Source organism: Podarcis bocagei (assembly GCF_964188305.1).
Source record: "Podarcis bocagei genome assembly, chromosome: 9".
NCBI classification, from domain to species: domain Eukaryota; kingdom Metazoa; phylum Chordata; class Lepidosauria; order Squamata; family Lacertidae; genus Podarcis; species Podarcis bocagei.
The window spans coordinates 5,044,116-5,065,283 of NC_138134.1; the positions used below are offsets into that span (position 1 = coordinate 5,044,116).

At 44.7% G+C, this 21,168-nt stretch overlaps 1 protein-coding gene across 2 annotated transcripts in view; it reads left to right on the forward strand.

Annotated features, from left to right (window-relative positions):
* The first annotated feature begins 10,443 nt into the window (after positions 1 to 10,443).
* CC2D2A (coiled-coil and C2 domain containing 2A) overlaps positions 10,444 to 21,168 on the forward strand; it is a 54,776-nt gene continuing 44,051 nt past the window's right edge. The window contains exons 1-5 of one of the 2 annotated variants that reach the window (XM_081207580.1): positions 10,444 to 10,556; positions 15,925 to 16,013; positions 17,531 to 17,632; positions 19,633 to 19,734; positions 20,441 to 20,623. In XM_081207580.1, coding sequence (XP_081063706.1) covers positions 10,526 to 10,556; positions 15,925 to 16,013; positions 17,531 to 17,632; positions 19,633 to 19,734; positions 20,441 to 20,623 — 507 coding nt within the window. In that variant the 5' untranslated portion in view covers positions 10,444 to 10,525. The remainder of the gene's footprint in view (positions 10,557 to 15,924; positions 16,014 to 17,530; positions 17,633 to 19,632; positions 19,735 to 20,440; positions 20,624 to 21,168) is intronic. The other variant, XM_081207581.1, reaches the window with a different exon arrangement.

Consider the following 21,168-nt stretch of genomic DNA (forward strand, 5'->3'; position numbering starts at 1 on the left):
TATCTCTTTGCGCTGTTGTGCTTTCGAACTGCTACATTAGCAGGAACTGGGACAGAGCAACGGGAGCTCATCCCGTCGTGGGGATTTGAACCGCCAACCTTCTGATTGGCAAGCCCAAGAGGCTCAGTGGTTCAGACCACAGCGCCACCCGCATCCCTGCATATATTATGCATAAGAACATAAGAACATCAATAGGAGTATAGCATCTAGATCAAGGGAAGTAATAGTGCCACTGTATTCTGCTCTGGTCAGACCTCACCTGGAGTACTGTGTCCAGTTCTGGGCACCACAGTTCACGAAGGACACTGACAAACTGGAACGTGTCCAGAGGAGGGCAACCAAAATGGTCAAAGGCCTGGAAACGATGCCTTATGAGGAACGGCTAAGGGAGCTGGGCATGTTTAGCCTGGAGAAGAGGAGGTTAAGGGGTGATATGATAAGCCATGTTCAAATATATAAAAGGATGTCACATAGAGGAGGGAGAAAGTTTGTTTTCTGCTGCTCCAGAGAAGCGGACACGGAGCAATGGATCCAAACTACAAGAAGATTCCACCTAAACATTAGGAAGAACTTCCTGACAGTAAGAGCTGTTTGACAGTGGAATTTGCTGCCAAGGAGTGTGGTGGAGTCTCCTACTTTGGAGGTCTTTAAGCAGAGGCTTGACAACCATATGTCAGGAGTGCTCCGATGGTGTTTCCTGCTTGGCAGGGGGTTGGACTCGATGGCCCTTGTGGTCTCTTCCAACTCTATGATTCTATGATTCTATGATAAGAGGAGCCTGCTGGAGGAGACCAATAGCCCATCCAGTCCAGCATTCTGTTCTCACAGTATCCAACTAGATGCTTGAATCCACCACTGGTTCAAGACAGGGTGATGCACCACTTCATCCTGGAATTGATGACTAAGATTCTACCCAGTGCCTTAACTGCCACATGATGCTGAGGGTGCTCAGCCAGATTAAATGCATTGCTGGCCAGCAGGGTATGAAAGCAGACAGTGCCTGGCCAACCAGTGAGACCCTGACCAGAAATAAGGGCTTCTGATTTGCCCACTTGAAGTTAAGGTTTTGTCAGGCAATTACGCCCAGCAGACCAGCCACAACGTGATCTCTAACCACCCGGGGATGGTTGCTAGGAAAAAGGGGGAGGCCGTAAACATGGCCCACCCAGGAAAGGGGGTGAGCCGCCATTGCTGAGCCTCCTTACTCAATTGCACCCTCATTTCTCATCCTTGCATATAACACATTTTCATAGCAGCTACTTCCAAATTTATCATCGAAGTGATAACATGGCAAAAGGCAAAAATAATTCATTAATTCCAGCTGTGCTCCTGCCTCTAAGTGCAACTACTCACCCTCTGTGTTAACAGCCACATAAAGCTAAAATGAAGTGTGGACTCACAAGTGTCTTAACCACACCTATGACTGAAATTGAGTCACTAATATACGTAGCGGGAAAGACAGATGTTACCCTTTAACGGGGTCATGACAGCAATGGAAAAGTGAGTTCAGTTTCCTTAGATTTCCCCATGTGGATTATGTATTTTCAATGCTGAATAATATTGGCATGCATTTCCTTAAACAAGAAACATCTTGATCATTGCTCTTGTAGGTACTGGCAAAAACTGCCTGGGAATATGGGTGTATTTTGTTAGAGACACACACAGCGTGCCCCACAGCTACCGCCCATATTCAGCCCGGCCGTGTTTACCTCAGCGTGGCTGGCATGAGGAGAAGCCATATCCTCCATCACAGACTGAGCCAATTCCAACTGCTCAGCCCCTCTCCCTTGCCTCAGGAGGGCTTTGGCATGGACTGTCTCGTAGGGCACCAGGGAAGAAGGTGGATCACAGCCTGAACGATCCTGGTCCCACATGTTCATGTACCAGATTTCAGCATGAAGCAGCTCCAATGAGTAACAGCTACAGAAATAAGCAACAAATATAGAATAAACAATGAATAGTGACTATAGAATAAACAGCACATCCCCAACTTCGTAGCTTTTCTTGAAATACACATAATGGTGATTTACAACAATGGTTTGTTTGAAAGCCCGGCAATTTATTTTTCACTATTTGGTAACAAATATGGGTCGCAACTGACCCCTTTAGACAGAGAGCATGCACAAATCATTGCAGGTTTTTCTGCTTGCTCTTGCTCCTCACCATCATTCTGCAACCCATTTGATTTGTAGCTGAATGCTGAGACAGGAGCCTGTCTTGCCCCTCCTGGTGGCAGAACACAGTCCCTGGCATCTCCAAGTAAGGCAAGGAAACGCGGCAGCCTGAAACAACTGCGTCAGTATATAGACAACAGTCAGCAGCAAGATGAATCTATACAGTGGTACCTCAGGTTACAGATGCTTCAGGTTACAGACTCCGCTAACCCAGAAATAGTACCTCGGGTTAAGAACTTTGCTTCAGGATAAGAACAGAAATCATGCTCCGGCAGCGCAGCGGCAGCGGGAGGCCCCGTTACCTAAAGTGGTGCCTCAGGTTAAGAACAGTTTCAGGTTAAGAATGGACCTCCAGAACAAATTAAGTTCTTAACCCGAGGTACAACTATAATCTGACTCACAGTGGGGCAGCTTTGAATGTTTACATTTTCTTTCTTTAAAAGAAATTTAAAATACTGTGTGTGTGTATGGGTGTGTGTGTGCATTCATTCAATGTTATGTACATTTGTTTTATTGCTCCTTAAGAAAAAAGGTAGCATTCATTTTTAAATATTAAAGAGACTTCTTTGGGAAGTGAGTTAGCGACCTGACTTGTTTCCCACAAGCCACTGCTGTGTACAACAGCTTTTGCTGCAAAGAACGTATTTCCAAGAGAATTACAACAAAGTTCTATGAAAAACATATTTCCTTCAAATGTAGAAACTTCAGGGAGGAACAAAAATATAAATAAAATTATTGGGCACACTGAATTCTTCCGTCCCCCAACTGCACAGCTAGGCATGAAGAAGATGTAGAAGAGATGAACAACACTCATTATTCACAGGTATTCCATGGCAGATACAGAAAAGCTCTTCAGAAAATATCAATACTGGCAAAATAACAGCAAGATGGCTTGAGTGTGTGCTTTCTGATGGTGCCTGTGGCATAGCATGGGTTGCCAGTGCCCAGGGCTGTGCGGGGGGGGGAGGGAGGGAGGGAGGAAAATGGACGGGGCATGCTGTCCTCCACCACCCCACATTCCCAGCTGTCAATAAAGGTAAAAGAACACATTTCTAGCATTTCATAGAATCAGAATTATAGAGTTGGAAGAGACCCCCCCACAAAGGCCATCTAGTCCAACTCCCTGCAATGCAGGAATCTCAGCCAGAGCATCCATGACAGATGGCCATCCAACCTCTGCTTAAAAACCTGCAATGAAAGACAATCCACAACCTCCCAAAGAGGACCTTTCAATGTCGGACAGCTCTTACTGTCGGAAAAACTGATGGACTTTTGGTATCAGACAAAAGGAGTGGGAACTATTCCGAGTGCCTTTCCTTGCCATCTGAAAAATCCTTCCAGGTGTTCAGGGCCTTTGTACTAGGGTTGGAGAAGGCTGGGAAGCTGTGGCTCTCTACAGCGTCCATCATCCTGACCACTGGCCATGGCTGGCTGGGAGCTGGGAGCCCAACAACATATTGATGGCCACAGGGTCCCTCACGCCAGTTTTGTACCACCAGTGGCCAGTTCCCGGTCTCTCCTCATGTCTGTTTGCACAGTTAAAACACTTTTCTTCTAGCTGGTAAGTGGTGCTGGCAAGTGTCCATGCTACACCATTCATTCCAAAATGGTGCCTGGCAGCTGAAGAGTCTGCAGTCGGAACTATTTACATCTGATGGGGCCTGTGGCATAGCATGGATTGCCAGCGCCCGGGGCTCTGCAGAGGGGGAGGGAGGAAAACGGATGGAGCATGCAGGCTTATTCAACTGCCTAATGATGTCCATGACACCTAGGAGATAGCAGCTGCACAGATAAGAAGAGTCATTCCTATTTCTGGGGAGGGCACTTCTTGGTTTGCATGGAAAAGCCATTTTCAATGGAGCCTGTGATGGAAGCGCACAGCTCTATTGAGGCAGCACCGGGTGTTGACATTTTGTGCCCCTAATAATTTTGCGCCTGGGGCAACCGCCCCAGTGGCCCTCCATGCCCCATGCTGGATAGCGCCCAAGAACACTTCCATAGCCATTTGGGAACTGCACAACTCTGGCAGTGTAAAGGAAGGAGATCTAGAACATGTGCAAGGAATCTGAAAAACAAAATTCATGCCAAGAGCAAAAGTGATGCTTGTGATAAGGAGAGTGAGGCCACAAGTAGACATGATGTGGGAGATTGCCTGCCTGATACTATCGGTCACAGGGGGAACCTTTAGATATTATACTGGTATCTATATTATTTCTAAAAGAGCAAAAGTAGCTGTGTTGGCCAAATTCCACAGTAGGTCAATACCATTATTAAATCAGCCAAAATATTGCAAAATAGTGAGCAAGCTCCCCGTAACTCTATATAAGGCTAGTTTACCTGCCCCTGAAAAAAGTTCTGAAAAGTTTCCAAGTATATTCATTAGGTTATAGTGGCTGTCAAGACATAAAACCTGTTCACATAAGAGAATGTGAACTAATGCTGTGTTCTAAAATACCCATCAACATGACTGGCTACTATGAAGTGCTCACTGGACCTTCTATTCCCTGGTAGAGGCTGAGCACATTTTATTGTAGGATATAGGGAAAGTGTCTTGAGTGTGTGTACATTGCGGTCTTGCTTCCCATTTTCAATGAAATCAAACATTTAAAAAACAACACCAACACCACTTTTTGGCAGTAACAGATTTAGCATTTGATACATCTTTAATATGCAGCATGGGTTTATTTATATTTTAGTGAGAAATTTGGTGAATCAATAAATGGTAACTGTGGCTTAATGTAGAGCATCCAGTTCATTTTTATAAATCTGTTCCAGAAGGTGATAAATCTGACTCAATAGGCCATTAATCTGAACCCCTAGGTGATAAATATGGCTAGGAAAGCCATCTATCTGAGTCAATAGGTTATATATCACCTTACTGAACTGCATCTGCCCTGTCTTATTTAATAGTTATATCTTTCCCTTTGGGTAATTTATCTTTTCAAGAAACAATTTATTGCTTGCTGTTTAAATTCAGCATGTAGGACATTTATTGAAGGAAGCACACACGTTTCAGTAGCATGTAATCTGCCACGTGTGATTTTTAGAAGCATCTCATGCACACCTCAAATTAGACTGAGTGCTTTAGGGATGGTCTTTCCGTGAGACATTTTTTCTTGTTTTGTTACACACTTTTGACTTGCCATCCATCATCTGTAGAACAAAACGTTAGTTTATAAAGCAAATTAAAATCAGAGCTATTGAGAAATGTAATCCAGTGTACTTTATTGCTTTTTTTTTTTTACTGAACTTGTTGATAGGAAATCACTTTCAGCTGCTAGAGGATGCTAAATCCCATTGATTTGACCAAAGTCCAGTTCCTCAATTAGCTCTTTGCAATTCAGAGCCATATGTAAATTAGCCAAGGTGTAGTGCAGTGTTAGGAATAGACTCCTCTCGGGAGGAAAACTCACTTGGTAAAGCCACCTCTCTCTCATGGAATTTCTGATTGCCTTCCATTGTATTCTTGCACATAAGAGAATGGCTGCTGTTTTCCCACATAGGATAATTCTAAAAAACCAGACTGCTGCTTCTGCAGATACCATTACAGAGGCAGCAAAGTACTGTATATTCACGACTCTGCCAATGGATGGTCTCATGTGTGCAAGCACAGTATATCTTTAAGAACAGACTGCACAAATATTTACTGCATTCCTCTATTTAATGCACACAAATATTTATTGCACAGTGAATCATAGAATCATAGAACTGTAGAGCTGGAAAGGACCAGTGGGGTCATCTAGTCCAACCCAAAATGCAGGAACCTTTTCGTCCAACATGGGGCAGAAACCCACACCCCTCATGCTCTCCTGACTGAGCTCTCCCACATAGTTGGCAGCCTGTTGGGCCAGAGAGATCTAGGATTTTAAATCCCTGCCCATCCACAAAGCTTAAAAGGTGACCTTGGGCCAGTTACACTATCAGTATTACCTGCCCCACATGCTTGTTGTGAGGACACAGAATAAATTAAATAATAAAGCAGCAGCAGCAGCGAAGGGGCACACTGCTTCTGACGTGGCTGGCAGCAGTCCTCGACTTTGCACAAGTCTCTGGGATCCTGTTTCACATATCCTGCCAACTCTTTATCCTCATAGCACTGACATGAACATTGGGCTTTGCCATCACTCCCTGAAGCGGTCTTCCAAATGTGACAGATCTTTCCTTAGCTGAGAAGGAGAAGAACTGGAAGAAGATATTCCATAAACAGAGTTGCCAACTTCTTATATGGCTCTTGTGCCAGCAGAAATTCCCACTTCTGTTGGGACTAGATTTTTGCCTGCTTGGATTTTTGTCTGCTACATGGTACTTAAAGCCACACAAACTGTATAGCAGTGGCAATCCCAAAGATTGTTGTCATCCTCTTCTGTGGCAAAAAAGAGCTCTTATTTTACCTGAAAAACTATTATTAATTATTTATTAATTATTTATTAATTTATTAATTTATTATTATTATTATTATTATTATTATTATTATTATTATTATTATTATATTTAAAGACATTTTGGACAAATGCATGCAAGTCAACAGAGCACAATGCTTTTGCATGCAACTAAGTACTGGATCTGGCCTGGGAAAAGGTACAAGGGGGCAATTTTATACTGCTCTTTGAAGAACTGAGTATTTTGTTTGGGGGATTCTCTTGGTTGAAAACCTAAATTTCAGCAACCTGCAACATGGATTGAACTCAAAATTTTAGATGAATTATAGCCTCACAACTCTATTGCGCCCACTGTCCTGCAAACGGTGTTGGCAAGAGTCTGGTGCTGATAACGCCAGTGTTGCAGGTTTGATCCCTGGATGGATCAGCTGCATATTCCTGAATTGCAGGGGGCTGGACCAGATCTTCCTCAGGGTTTACTCCAACTCTAAAATTCTATGATTCTAAGAGTGTGGAGGATTGCAGCCTTATTTATTTTTACATGGAAGACTGGGCTTTGTCTGGACAGGGCTGAAGGAACAACGGCTGACTCACTTGTGCCCAGTCACTGCCACTGTAAAATGTTGGTTTTCTCCGCTGAGCCCTACATTGCAGGGGTTTGGACTATATGACCCTCGGAGCTCCTTCCAACTCCACGATTCTGATTCTAGAGTTCGCAGGGTATGTGAAACAGGAGGATCCCAGAGGACTGCCCAGTGCAAAGACTGCTGCCAGCCAGGTGTGACGCGGCAGCTAAAAAAGCCAATGCAATTCTGGGCCGCATCAATAGGAGTATAGCATCTAGATCAAGGGAAGTAATAGTGCCACTGTATTCTGCTCTGGTCAGACCTCACCTGGAGTACTGTGTCCAGTTCTGGGCACCACAGTTCAAGAAGGACACTGACAAACTGGAACGTGTCCAGAGGAGGGCAACCAAAATGGTCAAAGGCCTGGAAACGATGCCTTATGAGGAACGGCTAAGGGAGCTGGGCATGTTTAGCCTGGAGAAGAGGAGGTTAAGGGGTGATATGATAGCCATGTTCAAATATATAAAAGGATGTCACATAGAGGAGGGAGAAAGGTTGTTTTCTGCTGCTCCAGAGAAGCAGACACGGAGCAATGGATCCAAACTACAAGAAAGAAGATTCCACCTAAACATTAGGAAGAACTTCCTGACAGTAAGAGCTGTTTGACAGTGGAATTTGCTGCCAAGGAGTGTGGTGGAGTCTCCTACTTTGGAGGTCTTTAAGCAGAGGCTTGACAACCATATGCCAGGAGTGCTCTGATGGTGTTTCCTGCTTGGCAGGGGGTTGGACTCGATGGCCCTTGTGGTCTCTTCCAACTCTATGATTCTATGATTCTAGGTTAAAGCAGCCTGTCCCTTCATATGATTTCATGCATAGGAGCCAACTAGGGGTCCTTGGCCCCCCAATAAAATATGTGAGCCCCCCCCAAGTTGATGGCTATTGCCATTCAAATGTCGTGCATGGGCTGCATCTTGTGATCAACTATGGGTTTTTTAATATTCTGTTTGGAGCCACCCAGAGCGGCTGGGGAAACGCAGCCAGATGGGCGGGGTATATTATTATTATTATTGTTGTTGTTGTTGAAGTTTGCACCCCGATTTCATATGATTTCAAAGGGCAGCTCCCACCCCAATCCCAGGGGTCAGATATCTGAAAACCCCAGGCAGAATTCAAGACCAGGGAGAAGAGTCGGTGGAAGAAGATTGGAAAAAATTCAAAGTATACTTACAGAAACATTGTAAAATTAATGAGTGTTAGAAGGATGCGGGAATGAAGTTACATGGTTTTAGTAGAAATGCAACAAAGAATTAAGTAAAAGTTGAATGATAATGGGTTAAATTGAAAAAATTTAAGGTTAGACCGTTAAGATAAACTATAGAATAAAAATTGAGAAAGATGGAAAGAACTTGCTGAAATAGTGAATTGAATTAGAATACAAAAAAAAGGGAGGTGTGAGGAGGTCGATGAAACAAGAAAAGGAAAGGTAAAGACATGGAATATTGGATGTGTGTTTTAGTGTTTTTTTTGTCTGTCTTTTTTGCTGTATCGATATGTTTTGTTACTGTTCTTTTTCTTTTATTTGTTTTTTCCCCTTCTTTTTTCCGCAATTCTTAAACTTTTAATAAATATTACTTTAAAAAAAACAAACCAGCGACCTACACGTCCGGAGGGTCCGTTCCCCCCCCCCCTGCATTTCTACCCCCTTCATAGTCACTCTGCGACGGGAGGTTCTGGGGGCGTCTCTGGACGACGGAGAGCCCCCCCCCGGCCCGCCCCTCACCGGGCGGCGGCGCCCCAGACCCCGCGCCCAAAGGGGCGCCTGGCGCGCGGCCGGGGGAGGAGCTCGGCGCCGGAGAGCCGAAGCGCGCAGGCGTCTCCGGCCCGCCCCGCCGTCTCCGGGGGAACGGCGGGCCGCGTCACGGAGTCGGGCGCGCGCTTCCTCCGGTCTTGCGCGGCCCGCGGGGGCCGCCAGAAAGGACGCTTCGGCCGCGCGTTGGCGGGGGAAAGAGGGGCAAAAGGTACGTGCCAAAAGGAGAGGGGGGCGCAGAGGAAGCCGAGTGCGTTTCCTCGGGCGGCGGCCCGTGGCATTTCTGGGCAAAACCCCGACCTGCGAATGGCGTCTCACACCAGCGGCAAGCGGCGAGGATGTTCCCGGCCATTCGCGTGCCAACCTGGGCGCAGGGGCGCCAGCTCGCACCATCCATACCAGACGCGGTGCGCGCGCACACCATTTGAATGGCAATGCCCATCAACTCGGAGTTGGTTCTTGCACACAGTGACTCTTCTGAAATTCGAGATGAACCCCACTGTGCCCCTGTTATACTGTCAAGTTGTTCCAAAGGATTATTTCAAAGACACCTCCCCCCATCTGTTCTCTGGTTTATGCCAACTAGCTGCAGTTTATCATAAATATCTCAGCCTGAGCCCTAAACTGTAGTTACTGTGGTTTATTGATTCAGTTACAGGTAGGTAGCCGTGTTGGTCTGCCATAGTCAAAATAAAAAAGTTCCTTCCAGTAGCACCTTAAAGACCAACTAAGTTAGTTCTTGGTATGAGCTTTCATGTGCATGCACACTTCTTTAGTGTATCTGAAGAAGTGTGCATGCACACGAAAGCTCATACCAAGAACTAACTTAGTTGGTCTTTAAGGTGCTACTGGAAGGAACTTTTTTATTTTGACTGTGGTTTATTGAAACAGCCATCTTCAAACCATGGTTTATGATTAATTGCAGTTTAGGGTTAAGATTAATCACAGGGGGAGGAGAATGGAAGAACATCTGAAAAGCCCAGTGCTTGCCTAGGTAATGATAAACCATAGCTGTTATGTTGAAATATAGTCAGCACAGCTGATTATGCTGAGATGCTTCTTTGGAGCAAGCTGGTTTTATGGTGGCACTGGCATGGTGCCTTCTCGGTGAGCAGCTGTTGCCCCACTGTGTTAGCTGCAGGTGCATCCCATGCCACATTTACCTTCCATCACCTGCTAATGTGTTTCAGCTGCTTGACGGCTCACCTGTCTTCAGTTTCAGATGTACAAAGAGGAGGTATGAACCTGAGACCCTTCCCCAAACTTGTTTCTAACAACATGGCAAATCTTTGTTTTGCAAGCTAAAGTCATTTAGATAAGGAACTTGAGAACCCTCTCTGGCAAGCTCAGCCACTTGCTGCTCGTTTACGTACCTAGAATAAAGTGTTCAAGCGAGATGCTCCTGGAATGAGCGGTGCATGGGTGTGTGTGCACTAGTGAAAAGAAGCCACCCATTGTTGCTTAGCAATGGGATCTCCAACCCTTTCTCACTCGCACTCCTCCTTCCCTCCCTCTCTTCTTGCCCAGTCTGACTTGTAAACTGCAGAGAGAAGACAAGAAGTGCCTAAGAGATAGGCGGCTGAGTGAGAGGGGCACACTATGGCAACTACCAGTGACCGGTCACCACGCAGTAAGTGCTCCAATCATTTGGGACTGAGGGGTGGAGAGGGGACTGTCCTTCCCTTGACTCATCTGCAGGAGTGGGCCTTGTTGAGAACGGATCACATTTGCCTGCCAGTACGAGAGGGGAATCAATTCTGTTGGCTCAGCAGAAATTAACCATACACCTTAGCTACTTTGTGACTAAAAATCAGCTATCTCAAAAAGGAAGATGAAAATAACTACAGTAATACATCCACAAACATCTGCCTCGTCTAGCATCCATTCCGGAGAACGTCCATGGCAAACCCAGAAGTACCAGAATGGGTTACTTCCGGGTTTGCCACTCGCGCATGTGCAGAAGTGCTGAATTGCGTATGCGCATAAGCGCAAACCGCTCCGCGCACATGCGCAGACGCGGCACTTTGCCCTGCATCCTTTTCACCTAGCGGCCGGGGCTCTGGGACGGATCCCGGTCACAAAACAAAGTACGACTGTATTTTGTGTGCGTGCCTTTTGTTTTGCTACTTTTGTAAGTAATAAAGTTGCACTCTTTCAAGCTTTTCTCTTTGATGCAGCCACAAGGCCTAAAATCCTTTTCATAAGATGAAATTGGTAGCAGTTACTTCCTATTGCATGTTTCTTATCTAAAGTACAGGGCAGAGAGCTTTCTAAATTGTAATGTAATTGTGTGACACATGTTTATAGTGCTGGGTTGTTGAGCTGAACTCTGCAGAGCCTTTTCAAATATTTATATATTCCGTAGGAGAGGGAACTAAATAATTTAACTGTTCCCCACCTCCATATGAAATACCCCAAAATTCAGTTGAGTGTGGCTTATGTTCATTCTAGGTTAATGAACATAACCTGCCATATCAGACTGAAGCCCAAGTTAGCTCGGTGTTTTGGGTCAAGCAGTGGTTTCCCCCCCCCCCCCAAGTGCCTCTGAGAAGTTCACAAACAGGGCATGTTATTCTCATAGAATCATAGAATCATAGAATCATAGAGTTGGAAGAGACCACAAGGGCCATCGAGTCCAACCCCCTGCCAAGCAGGAAACACCATCAGAGTACTCCTGACATATGGTTGTCAAGCCTCTGCTTAAAGACCTCAGCTCATCCTTCTTTATCCCCCCAGCATTGGTTACTTATAGCGAGAGTGGACATTCCATTTACCTAATAGTGTCATAGTTCTATTAATTTATCTATTAATTTATCTATTTTAAATATAAAACGCTGCCTTAAGTTAGTTACTTCTTGTATATCTTTGATAACTGGATGGTTTGAGCTGTTCAACATTATGCAGAGCCCTGCATAATTCAAAAGCCTGCATGCACTACCAGTGTTAAGTCACTGGAATTGTATTTATATACAATCATCATTCCTTGTCACTGTCCCTGTACTGTCCATTGTGGCAGTTCGGACAGAGGGGTAAGGTGCTGCATAGCAAGGTGGGAAAGAAAATGAGGTGGGAAAGCAGAAGAGGACGCTTAAGGGCTGTGCTGTTGTGCTTCTGTCATGCTGCTTCCATCATGATTCCTTCACGCTGAGCAGAGTGCAGATGCAAGCCCTTAGTGGACCAAATGACAGCAAGGCGAAAAAGAAGCAACTTGCTTCCCTTCAGCTCAAGGTCTAATGGGGAGTGGGAAAGTGTATTGTTCCCATACCCCTGTCAGATGACTCCTGCTCTGAGGATCGGGCTCAGGACGATCTGGACCCTCCAGAAACTTAGGAACAACCCAGAACACCACCCAAGGAGCAGCCATGACCCTCAGAAGGACCCTTCCTGCAGAAAGGGAGCTGAGTGTCTGAAGCAGGGGCAGAACAACCCCTTAGCCCCAGGAGTGATGGCAGCTCTGGTCCGAAGCAGCTCTGCTTGTGGAGTAAAGGGCTACTCAGGAGTAGGTCCCTCAACATGTGAAGAGCTCTCTGCTGAAAGCTCTAAGAGGCAGCAGCTGGGCCCAGGATATAATTCTGGAGCTCTGGTTTAGAAGCCCCAGTGGGAGAGTTCTGATCATGACTTCTGTTTACCTGGCCCTTGCCTGAATCCTTCTTAGATCTGCTTGCCTGAAATTGGACCTTGGTGAAGTTCCTTTGGAGAGGGATGGAAATAGTTTAGGATTTTAGGAGTAGGTCAAGAATGGACAGTAGAATATAGCAGGTTGAAAGGGACCACATGATTCACAAGGACCTAAGTTTTGTGCATATGTCCCCACCCACAAATATTCCCACCCAGATTATTCTCACCCTCTAGTGTGCTCCGAGCAGAAATAAGCACTGAATCACAATACAATTGGACTAGATGTGTTCTGATCCTGTCTATTAAGTATGTATTTTCCTTGCTAAAATGAATTTTTCAGGAAACCCACATTGGTGTCTCTGCAGGCAAGAATGCTAATTTGCCATTCTCACAGATGCTATGACATATATGAGATTAGGAATCCCTGCTTTCTACCTGAAAGTAGATCACGTGCATAGCTAGAAGAAGGTTCCTTTTAAGATGGCACTATGTAACTTGATCTTTTAAAACATACTGTATTTTTCGCTCTATAGGACGCACCGGACGATAAGACACACCTAGTTTGGGGGGGGGGGAGGAAACAAGAAGAAAAAGATTCTGAACCCCAGAAGCCAGAACAGCAAGAGGGATCTGGCTTCTGGAATAGCCTCTTGCTGTTCTGGCTTTGGGCATAGCCTATGAAGCCTCCGCAGGGCAGCGGGGTACCTTCACCCCGCTGCCCTGCGGAGGCTTTGCGCAGCCATCCCCAAGCTAGAACAGCAAGACGGAGCGCTGCACAGCGCTCCGTCTTGCTGTTCTGGCTTTGGGCTTAGCCGCGCAGCCTGCATTCGCTCCATAAGACACACACACATTTTCCCTTACTTTTTAGAAGGGAAAAGGTGCGTCCTATAGAGCGAAAAATGCGGTATATTCAGTATGCAACATGTCCTCACTAAATCTCTCTGCATTCTGATCTCTGCCTTCTCATGAGTGCTTTTACTCTGATTCTGGTTCCTTCCCCCACTGAATAGCTGTAACTTAATCATAATTGTTCTTGAAGGTTGGGGATCTGCTGTCTCCCATTTTTTAAGCAGTCTTGAAATGCTGAGATTATTCTCAAAACTTTTCTTTTCTTTTTCTTTTTTTGGTAGAGGGGTGGTGAGGAGGAATTGTGGCATGTCCAGAACTTACTCAATGTCCCTAGGAGCCACTCAGTGTAATATTTATTTTGTTATCCTCATTCCCCATCTGACAATGTGTATTTAAAATTACATCCATAGAATGACTAACAATTGCAACCTGATACTTTCTTTACCCTTTGAGTATTGTTCAACAGTTTTCTTAGCCTTTTCAAAGGCTAAAATCCCTTGGCAAAAATCTTTCATTTCCCTTTTGTTTAATCTTTGCAGTCTCTTGGATTCAGAACTACCATTTTAATTCCAAGGCACTGGCAGTATTTTAATCCCCTAATCAAGCAGACTAATAGTGAATAGAAAACAGCTGTGAATAATGAGGAAAAGGTGTTTTAGGAGACGTTAAAGATTTGACATTTATTCCCATGACAAATGCAGGAAGATGAAAACATTGTGGAGTTCATTCTTTATTTCTAGTGCTGTTGTTAAGATGGCCACAGGGGTCGTGTCTCAGTACATTTTTATGAGCCATGGGGGTTTTAGGAGTCTGCACAAGTTCACACACAAGGAGCAGTATCTGTATTTAGTCTGTCAGATACAAATCTTGATCGTAGTCCTTGATTTTTATTTTAATGAAAGGAGAAATGTTGGCCTGTTCCTTTCCTGGCTTCAAGTATTACACCAGTGTGGTGTAGTGGTTAAGAGCGGTCGACTCGTAATCTGGTGAACCGGGTTCGCTTCCCCGCTCCTCCACATGCAGCTGCTGGGTGACCCTGGGCCAGTCACACTTCTCTGAAGTCTCTCAGCCCCACTCACCTCACAGAGTGTTTGTTGTGGGGGAGGAAGGGAAAGGAGAATGTTAGCCGCTTGGAGACTCCTTCGGGTAGTGATAAAGCGGGATATCAAATCCAAACTCTTCTTCTTCTCTATTGCTGTAAAGAAAACTGTCCCTGAACAGCCTCTCCTCATTTGTATTCCTTACATTATTGTTGCACGCAGACATCCTTTCACAAAAGCATGAGGAAAGAAGTTAGAGTGGATTTCGTAAGAAGTCTGCTTTTCCCACCCACTGCCTATTGCAAAATGGCCTGAGGATCCCACTGCCCTTGACTACATTTCATGCAGGCATTTATCAAAAGATCCCAGAGTACAACATTAAGATCATAATGTATGCACCATAATAATAAAAACATAATATACAGCATAATGGGGGGCGCAGGGGGCGCTGTGGGTAAAACCTCAGTGCCTAGGACTTGCCGATCGCATGGTCGGCGGTTCGAATCCCCGCGGCGGGGTGAGCTCCCATCTTTCGGTCCCAGCTCCTGCCCACCTAGCAGTTCAAAAGCACCCCTAAGTGCAAGTAGATAAATAGGGACCACTTTATAGCAGGAAGGTAAACGCCGTTTCCGTGTGCTGCGCTGGTGCTGGCTCGCCAGAGCAGCTTCGTCACGCTGGCCACGTGACCCGGAAGTGTCTCCGGACAGCGCTGGCCCCCGGCTTCTTAAGTGAGATGGGCGCACAACCCTAAAGTCGGACATGACTGGCCCATATGGGCAGGGGTACCTTTACCTTTATACAGCATAATAATAACATAATCATAATAACAGCCCCCCCCCCCGGCATTTAACAAGCCATAGATTATTTTAATGGCTGAAGGCTTGGGTAAAGAGGAATATTTTCACCTGCCATCTAAAGACATGTAATGATGGCAAGCCTCTCTGGGGAGAGCATTCCACAGATGGGGAGCCACTGCAGAAAAGGCCCACTCTCATGTTGTACAAAGTTAATGTTCGTGTTAATTTCATTCCTCCCCAATTTTGCCTCTGGCCCAGGCCACCACTGGCATGTAAACCTCCCACCAGGAAAGTTTTCTAAAGGGTATGTAGCCTGTGGACTGAAAAAGATTCCCTATCCCAGTGTAGTGTGATTTGGAATTAGTTTACTGGGATAGATGGGATAGATGTTGTCTGATCCAACAATTCAGTTCTTAAGTTATTGTTTGTATTCTCTGTTTTGATAGAGCAGAACTTACCAGCTAGATTGGTTAATGTACGGTCTTACTGAGAACCTTGATTGCTAAACTATAAGATTTCAATAATAAAACATGTTTTTTCTTAACCTTAAGCGTCTTCTTTCAAAGTTTATTCCTCTCTAACTCAGATTTCCAAATGCTATAAATGTTTTGAAAAGTTCTCTTAACGCAGCGTCAGATTAATCTCCAGTGTGAGGATTCTTTTGAAATTTATGGTATTGCTCTCTCCTGTACAGGCTTGCCTCCAGCTCCAGGCGCCTCGGGGACAAGCTTTGCGGAGTTTTCCATGAGAGAGCGAATGAGAGAGAAACTGAAAGCTGCACGGGTGAGACTACATGTGTAAAAAGTTTAAAATGAACTCTGGTGGTTTAGTGCTTATCAGTCTGGAAATGGAACAGGGCCTCCCTAAAACAAGGAAGAAGTGGCTGCCTACTTGGAGACTCCCTAGCCATGCAGAGCTATCCGTGGTTTCCAAACGCTTGGCAATTTGGCCTGCAAATGGCCTGACCAAAGACCTGTGAGCTTCCTGATTTGAGGACATAGAGTCAAGAAAATAGTAGAGTTGTTCCTCTCAACTGGGGAGAGGATCTCCCAAGTCCACGTTGAATGCCATTGTAAATCACATTGAAGACATGAACTCCTGTATCTGTGGAATGGGGTGCAGGGACTGAGTGGGAGGAAAGAGGTGCTATGATCCAACCAAAGCTAGGTGTGGGTGAAAACAAGGCATAATAACTGCTGTACCCACTCCAAACCTGAACCTCATTGGAAGAATCCTTCTCTAGTCTGACTGGAGGCTGACCATTGCACTGTAGAGAGCGTACTAACTTATGGTCTGTGCGTGTGGTTTGGGAGCTGCACGGCCAGGGGAAAAACAATGCTATCCAGGGTTGTAAAGACTGCAGAGAATTATTGGGTGCACTCTTCCCACCTTAGATCAAATCTATGCTGCCAGGTGCTATAAGAAAGCGGCAGTGATAGCACATGATAGTGCGCACCCCGGAAATGATCTCTTTCAGCTTCTGCCTTCTGGAAGGAGGTCCAGGGTTATAAAGGCCAGGACTTGCCGCCTGAAAAACAGTTTCTACGCTAATGCAATTCTGGTTCTAAACGCAGCATAAGGGGTTTCTGTAGTATAGTGTGTTTTAAAATGGGGTTTTAGAGTTTTTAGGGGTTTTTGAATGTTTTATGTAGTTTTGTAGTAGTTTTATGTAGTTTTGTGGTAGTTTTATGTAGTTTTTATGTAGTTTTATGTAGTTTTCAATTTCATTGTTCCGCAAGGGACAATGACAATAAAGATATCGTATCGTAGACTAGACTAGAGCACTCCTAGATTAGAGGGGTACACTGCATCATTCTCTTGCTGGTCCCAGTAATATACAATATTTCTGGTTTTTTCCTTAACATACCTATTAACGTGCTGCTTGCTGACACCACATGCTTTCTGATAAGGATAAGGACTCTTGTTACTGATTTTAAACAGCTAATTTCATCTGTTCTAATAATAGATTGTTGGTTAGAGGAAATATTTGTATTCTAAGTTGAGATTTGCCAAGATACTTAAACTGCTATGAAATAATATCACAATCTGTACACAGTGTGTTCATGTTAGCAAACCAGAAAATTGAAAGAGTTGGGCTACAACTTTGAAGCCAGGAGATTGTGTATGCAGGAGTAGCATCTGGGTAGAATTTGGGAGTTTCTTCTTCGTCTGCCCTAATAGCAGCTCTGTGTGGAAGTTTTGTGTAAGCTGCCAAGCTGTTTTTTGTACTTCCTGGTTGTAGACTGTTAACGGAAAGCAGCACATAACTAATGAAAGCTAAGATTCTTCCCTTTGTTTAGTCTAAAGCAGAAAGTGCTCTTCTGCAGGAAGCCTCAGGTCCTCATCTGCGGTCCCTGAAAAGCCTCAGAGGGAGGAAAGAACAAGCTAGTTTGGAGAATGAGGTGAGCAGATTGTCAATCCCTGTGTTCTTTCCCCTCATTACATCAAAATATTTCACAAGAAAGAGATGGGTTGTCTGACATTTGGAAGGTTAATTTAATTCCTTTTTGATGACTTATACCAGTTCTTACTCTTATTTTTTTGTAAACCATTCCCTGTTTAGCAGAAATTGCGCACGGTAACCCGGTACACTGAGAAGGAATCACTAAGTTTTAGGGAATCAAATGAAAGTTGCAGCCTATGTGAGGTTGAGCAAAATAACCTTTTGCACCAGACAGATGCCCTAGGTGTCACCCTTAATTGTGTCAGCATCGCCCTTGAGCCAGTGCCACCAACTGGACTCATCCACTTCAGTCCCGACTGGGCTAGGCGAGCTGGGTAGCACTTCCAGAGATCACCTTCTGCACAGGAACAGGTCAAAGTGCTGTGGACTCACAGCTTAGAGTTGTGAGCACCGGATTCATTTCCACAAGAAGACAGTCGTCGCACAGCAGAGTACAGCAGAGTCTAGCAGAGTATATAAACAACTCGGAGAGCAGCTCTGTAGAATATCTTCTTTTATTCTATCTACAACTATACAAACTATATACAGAGCTTAATGAGGTCTAAGCATAAATGAATGCTGCACTGCACTGAGTGTCTGCAGCTGCTCTTAGCAGCAACCTTATCTCTACACACGATCTCTAACACTCAGTCTCTCTCTCCGACACACTGACTGACTGATTAGGTGCTGGAGCAGAATAAGTAGAGAGCAGAACACGCCTCCTCCTCCTCTCTGGAGAATCAGCAGACTCCTCAGGAGATTCCTGGATATGGGAGGGGTGAAATCTCCTCAAATTGTAGTTCTTTCATGTTGTTATGCCCTTCCTCCACGGCATTCAGGGCAGTTTTCATGATGTCACTTGTTCCCTTTTTACCCCTCTGACGAGTCTGTGAGACGGGTCAGGCTGAGAGATGATGCCTGCCCTAAGATCACCCAGTAAGCTTTGTAGCTGAGGAGGCATTGTTTTGTTTTTAATTTTGCGGCTGGACAAGTGTGTGTTTTATCAACCAGATGCTTTTTAAAAAGAGATAGGAGGTTTGACTATTCCTGTCATCCCCAATGGAAAAGGACCGAGACCTGACTCTGCAGAAAACCCTTGCTTGTGTTGGTGATGCTTCCATTTCAGTTGAGCAGGCATTAACCGCTGCTTCCAGGGGCTGCAGCTCAGCAGAAGTAAGTGGGTGAAGGGGAAGAAGTCAGCCTGCAGCACCAAGGAACTGCCTTATCTTTCCCTCCCTCCCTCTCTTTCTTTTTTCTTTTCCTTCTCCTTCTGCAATAAGGCTACATTTTAATATTTTAATGTTTCAGTATTTTAATGTTGTATTTTTTAATTTTGTTTTTAAGTTGTAATCATTTAACTTGTTTTTATTATTGCTTGTAAGCCGCTCTGAGCCCAGCCTTGGCTGGGGAGGGCGGGATTTAAATAAAAATTATTATTATCACATGCCCAAAAACTGAGTGGGAATTTGAACCCAGGGCTCCCTAGTCTAAGTCTAACACTCTGTCTGCTGCTCTACACTAGCTCTCTGTATCATGCGCCCTCCAGAGCTTGCCAGAACTATTATGTTCTAGGGCAGTGGTCTCAAATGGAATTGGGCACTCAGCCCTTGAGCCCCATTGCAGAGCCACAGAGGGCATGTATTGTAGTAACACTGCGTGTAGTGATGCCGTGAACTGGCTTCAGCTTGGAGCACAACTTGACACACATTTGCTGTCTCTAACACTGGCCAACCTGGCCTCTGCTGATAGAGATGCAGGGTGTGTGTGTGGTGTGTGTGTGTGTGTGTGTGTGTGTGCATGTATATATGCATGCACAAAAACATTTTATTTTATTTAGATCCCCCTCATTTTCCACATGTTGCATGGCCGACATGTGACAACACCTAAAATACACACTTCCCCACATTCCACCACTCATAATTAACAGTGCTCATTAACAGTGTGTGTGTGTATGTGCAGGTAGATGAAGGTGAACTGAGTGCAACAGAAGAGAATAAATGCAAGGTGTCGGCAAGAGTAAAGTTCCATGATTCTGTCAAAAAAGTCAAGCAAAAATCACAGGTAAGGGCCGATCTTATTTTGAAATAAAACGTGAGGTGTATAATTGCAATTTAAAATACAGAGGCTGAGCCAGCCAGTCCTTTATGTGTACCATCTGCTATGGGCTGCTTTCCTCTCCCCAGAGAGTGATTTCTTGGGGAGTGGTCCCATTCCTGGAGCAGCAGCAGCAGGAGGAGGGGGTGGGGAGCATGTGGCAGGTGACCAGATCAACCCTGTAGTTTGTAAAGCAGCCTGCAGTCTCTCCGATTCTTCTGCATAAAGAGGCCTCCCTTCTCAACTCCAAAAGTATGCACATTCAGGATGTTTGCTTCAGTATAAATGAACAAAGTAAAACAGTTCTTTATTAAAAAGTAATAAACATATCAGTTGGTTGACAGTATAATCCCAAGGCTTGCTGAGCCTGCAAATATTTGCAGAGACTACGAAATATTAGCTGCTGCGTTTAATGAAAAGATTGCGAAACGTGACTTTTCAACAAGAGAGTTGGCTGTATATGATGCACAAGTTCAAATATTTTGGTTTGGAGTGTACAAGTTTTTTTTAAATAAAAAATCTGGGGGAGGCAATCTGTGTTTTTGTATTGTAAACCGCCCTGTGAACGGTGGTGTAGAAATATAAATTAAAAAATAATTTTAACTGTTTTGTTTTCATTGAAATATTGCACTGTGAAACTGATCTATAATTACCTTTTTTCCATTCGTTCCAGACTAGTTATCCTTCTTCTGAAGAAGCCTATAATTTCTTCACTTTCAATTTTGGTCCTGAACCAGAGAATGCTGTGGATGACATTCAAAACAAGACTAAGGGTGTGTTGAATCTAGATGGCAAGGAGAGGGAAAATCAGGAATCTGCACTCAGCCCCCGAGAAGAACAAGAAGAAAATGAAATGGTACTAATGAAATTATGCGTCCCTACCTGTTTGGGCAAGGTTTTAGTGTTACGTTATTTGTTTTGTATGGTATATGAAACTTAGAAGTGTGCAGCCAGCAGCTGAAGGGCAGCAGAATCCTATCTATATGACTATTTGACTTGTCCTTGCATATTGAGTTTAATGGTACACCTGACATTTAAGCACATAATGTCCACCAGCCCAGACTTTTGTCTGAAACTCTGGCGATGCACTGCAAGAAAGTGCACTGCGATGCTGATCTAGTGAGACCAATATTCTAACTTAGTAGTTTCCTGAGTACAGGCGTGATTTGTGCAAGCATAGCCTTTGTGCTGAAGATGCTTGAGTGTAATTCTGAAGTGATGGACATGAGGCAGGAGTTGATAATGCAGGTGAGCTGCGCACAGGTGAGCTGCATTCAGGCTGCCGGCCAGCCCTATGGAGCCTCCTTTTATTGACATTTTGGGCTGTGACCTCCTTTTATTGGCATTTTGGGCTGTGACCTTTACACATCTTCTGGTCCCGAGATAGTGGGGTGGTACAAA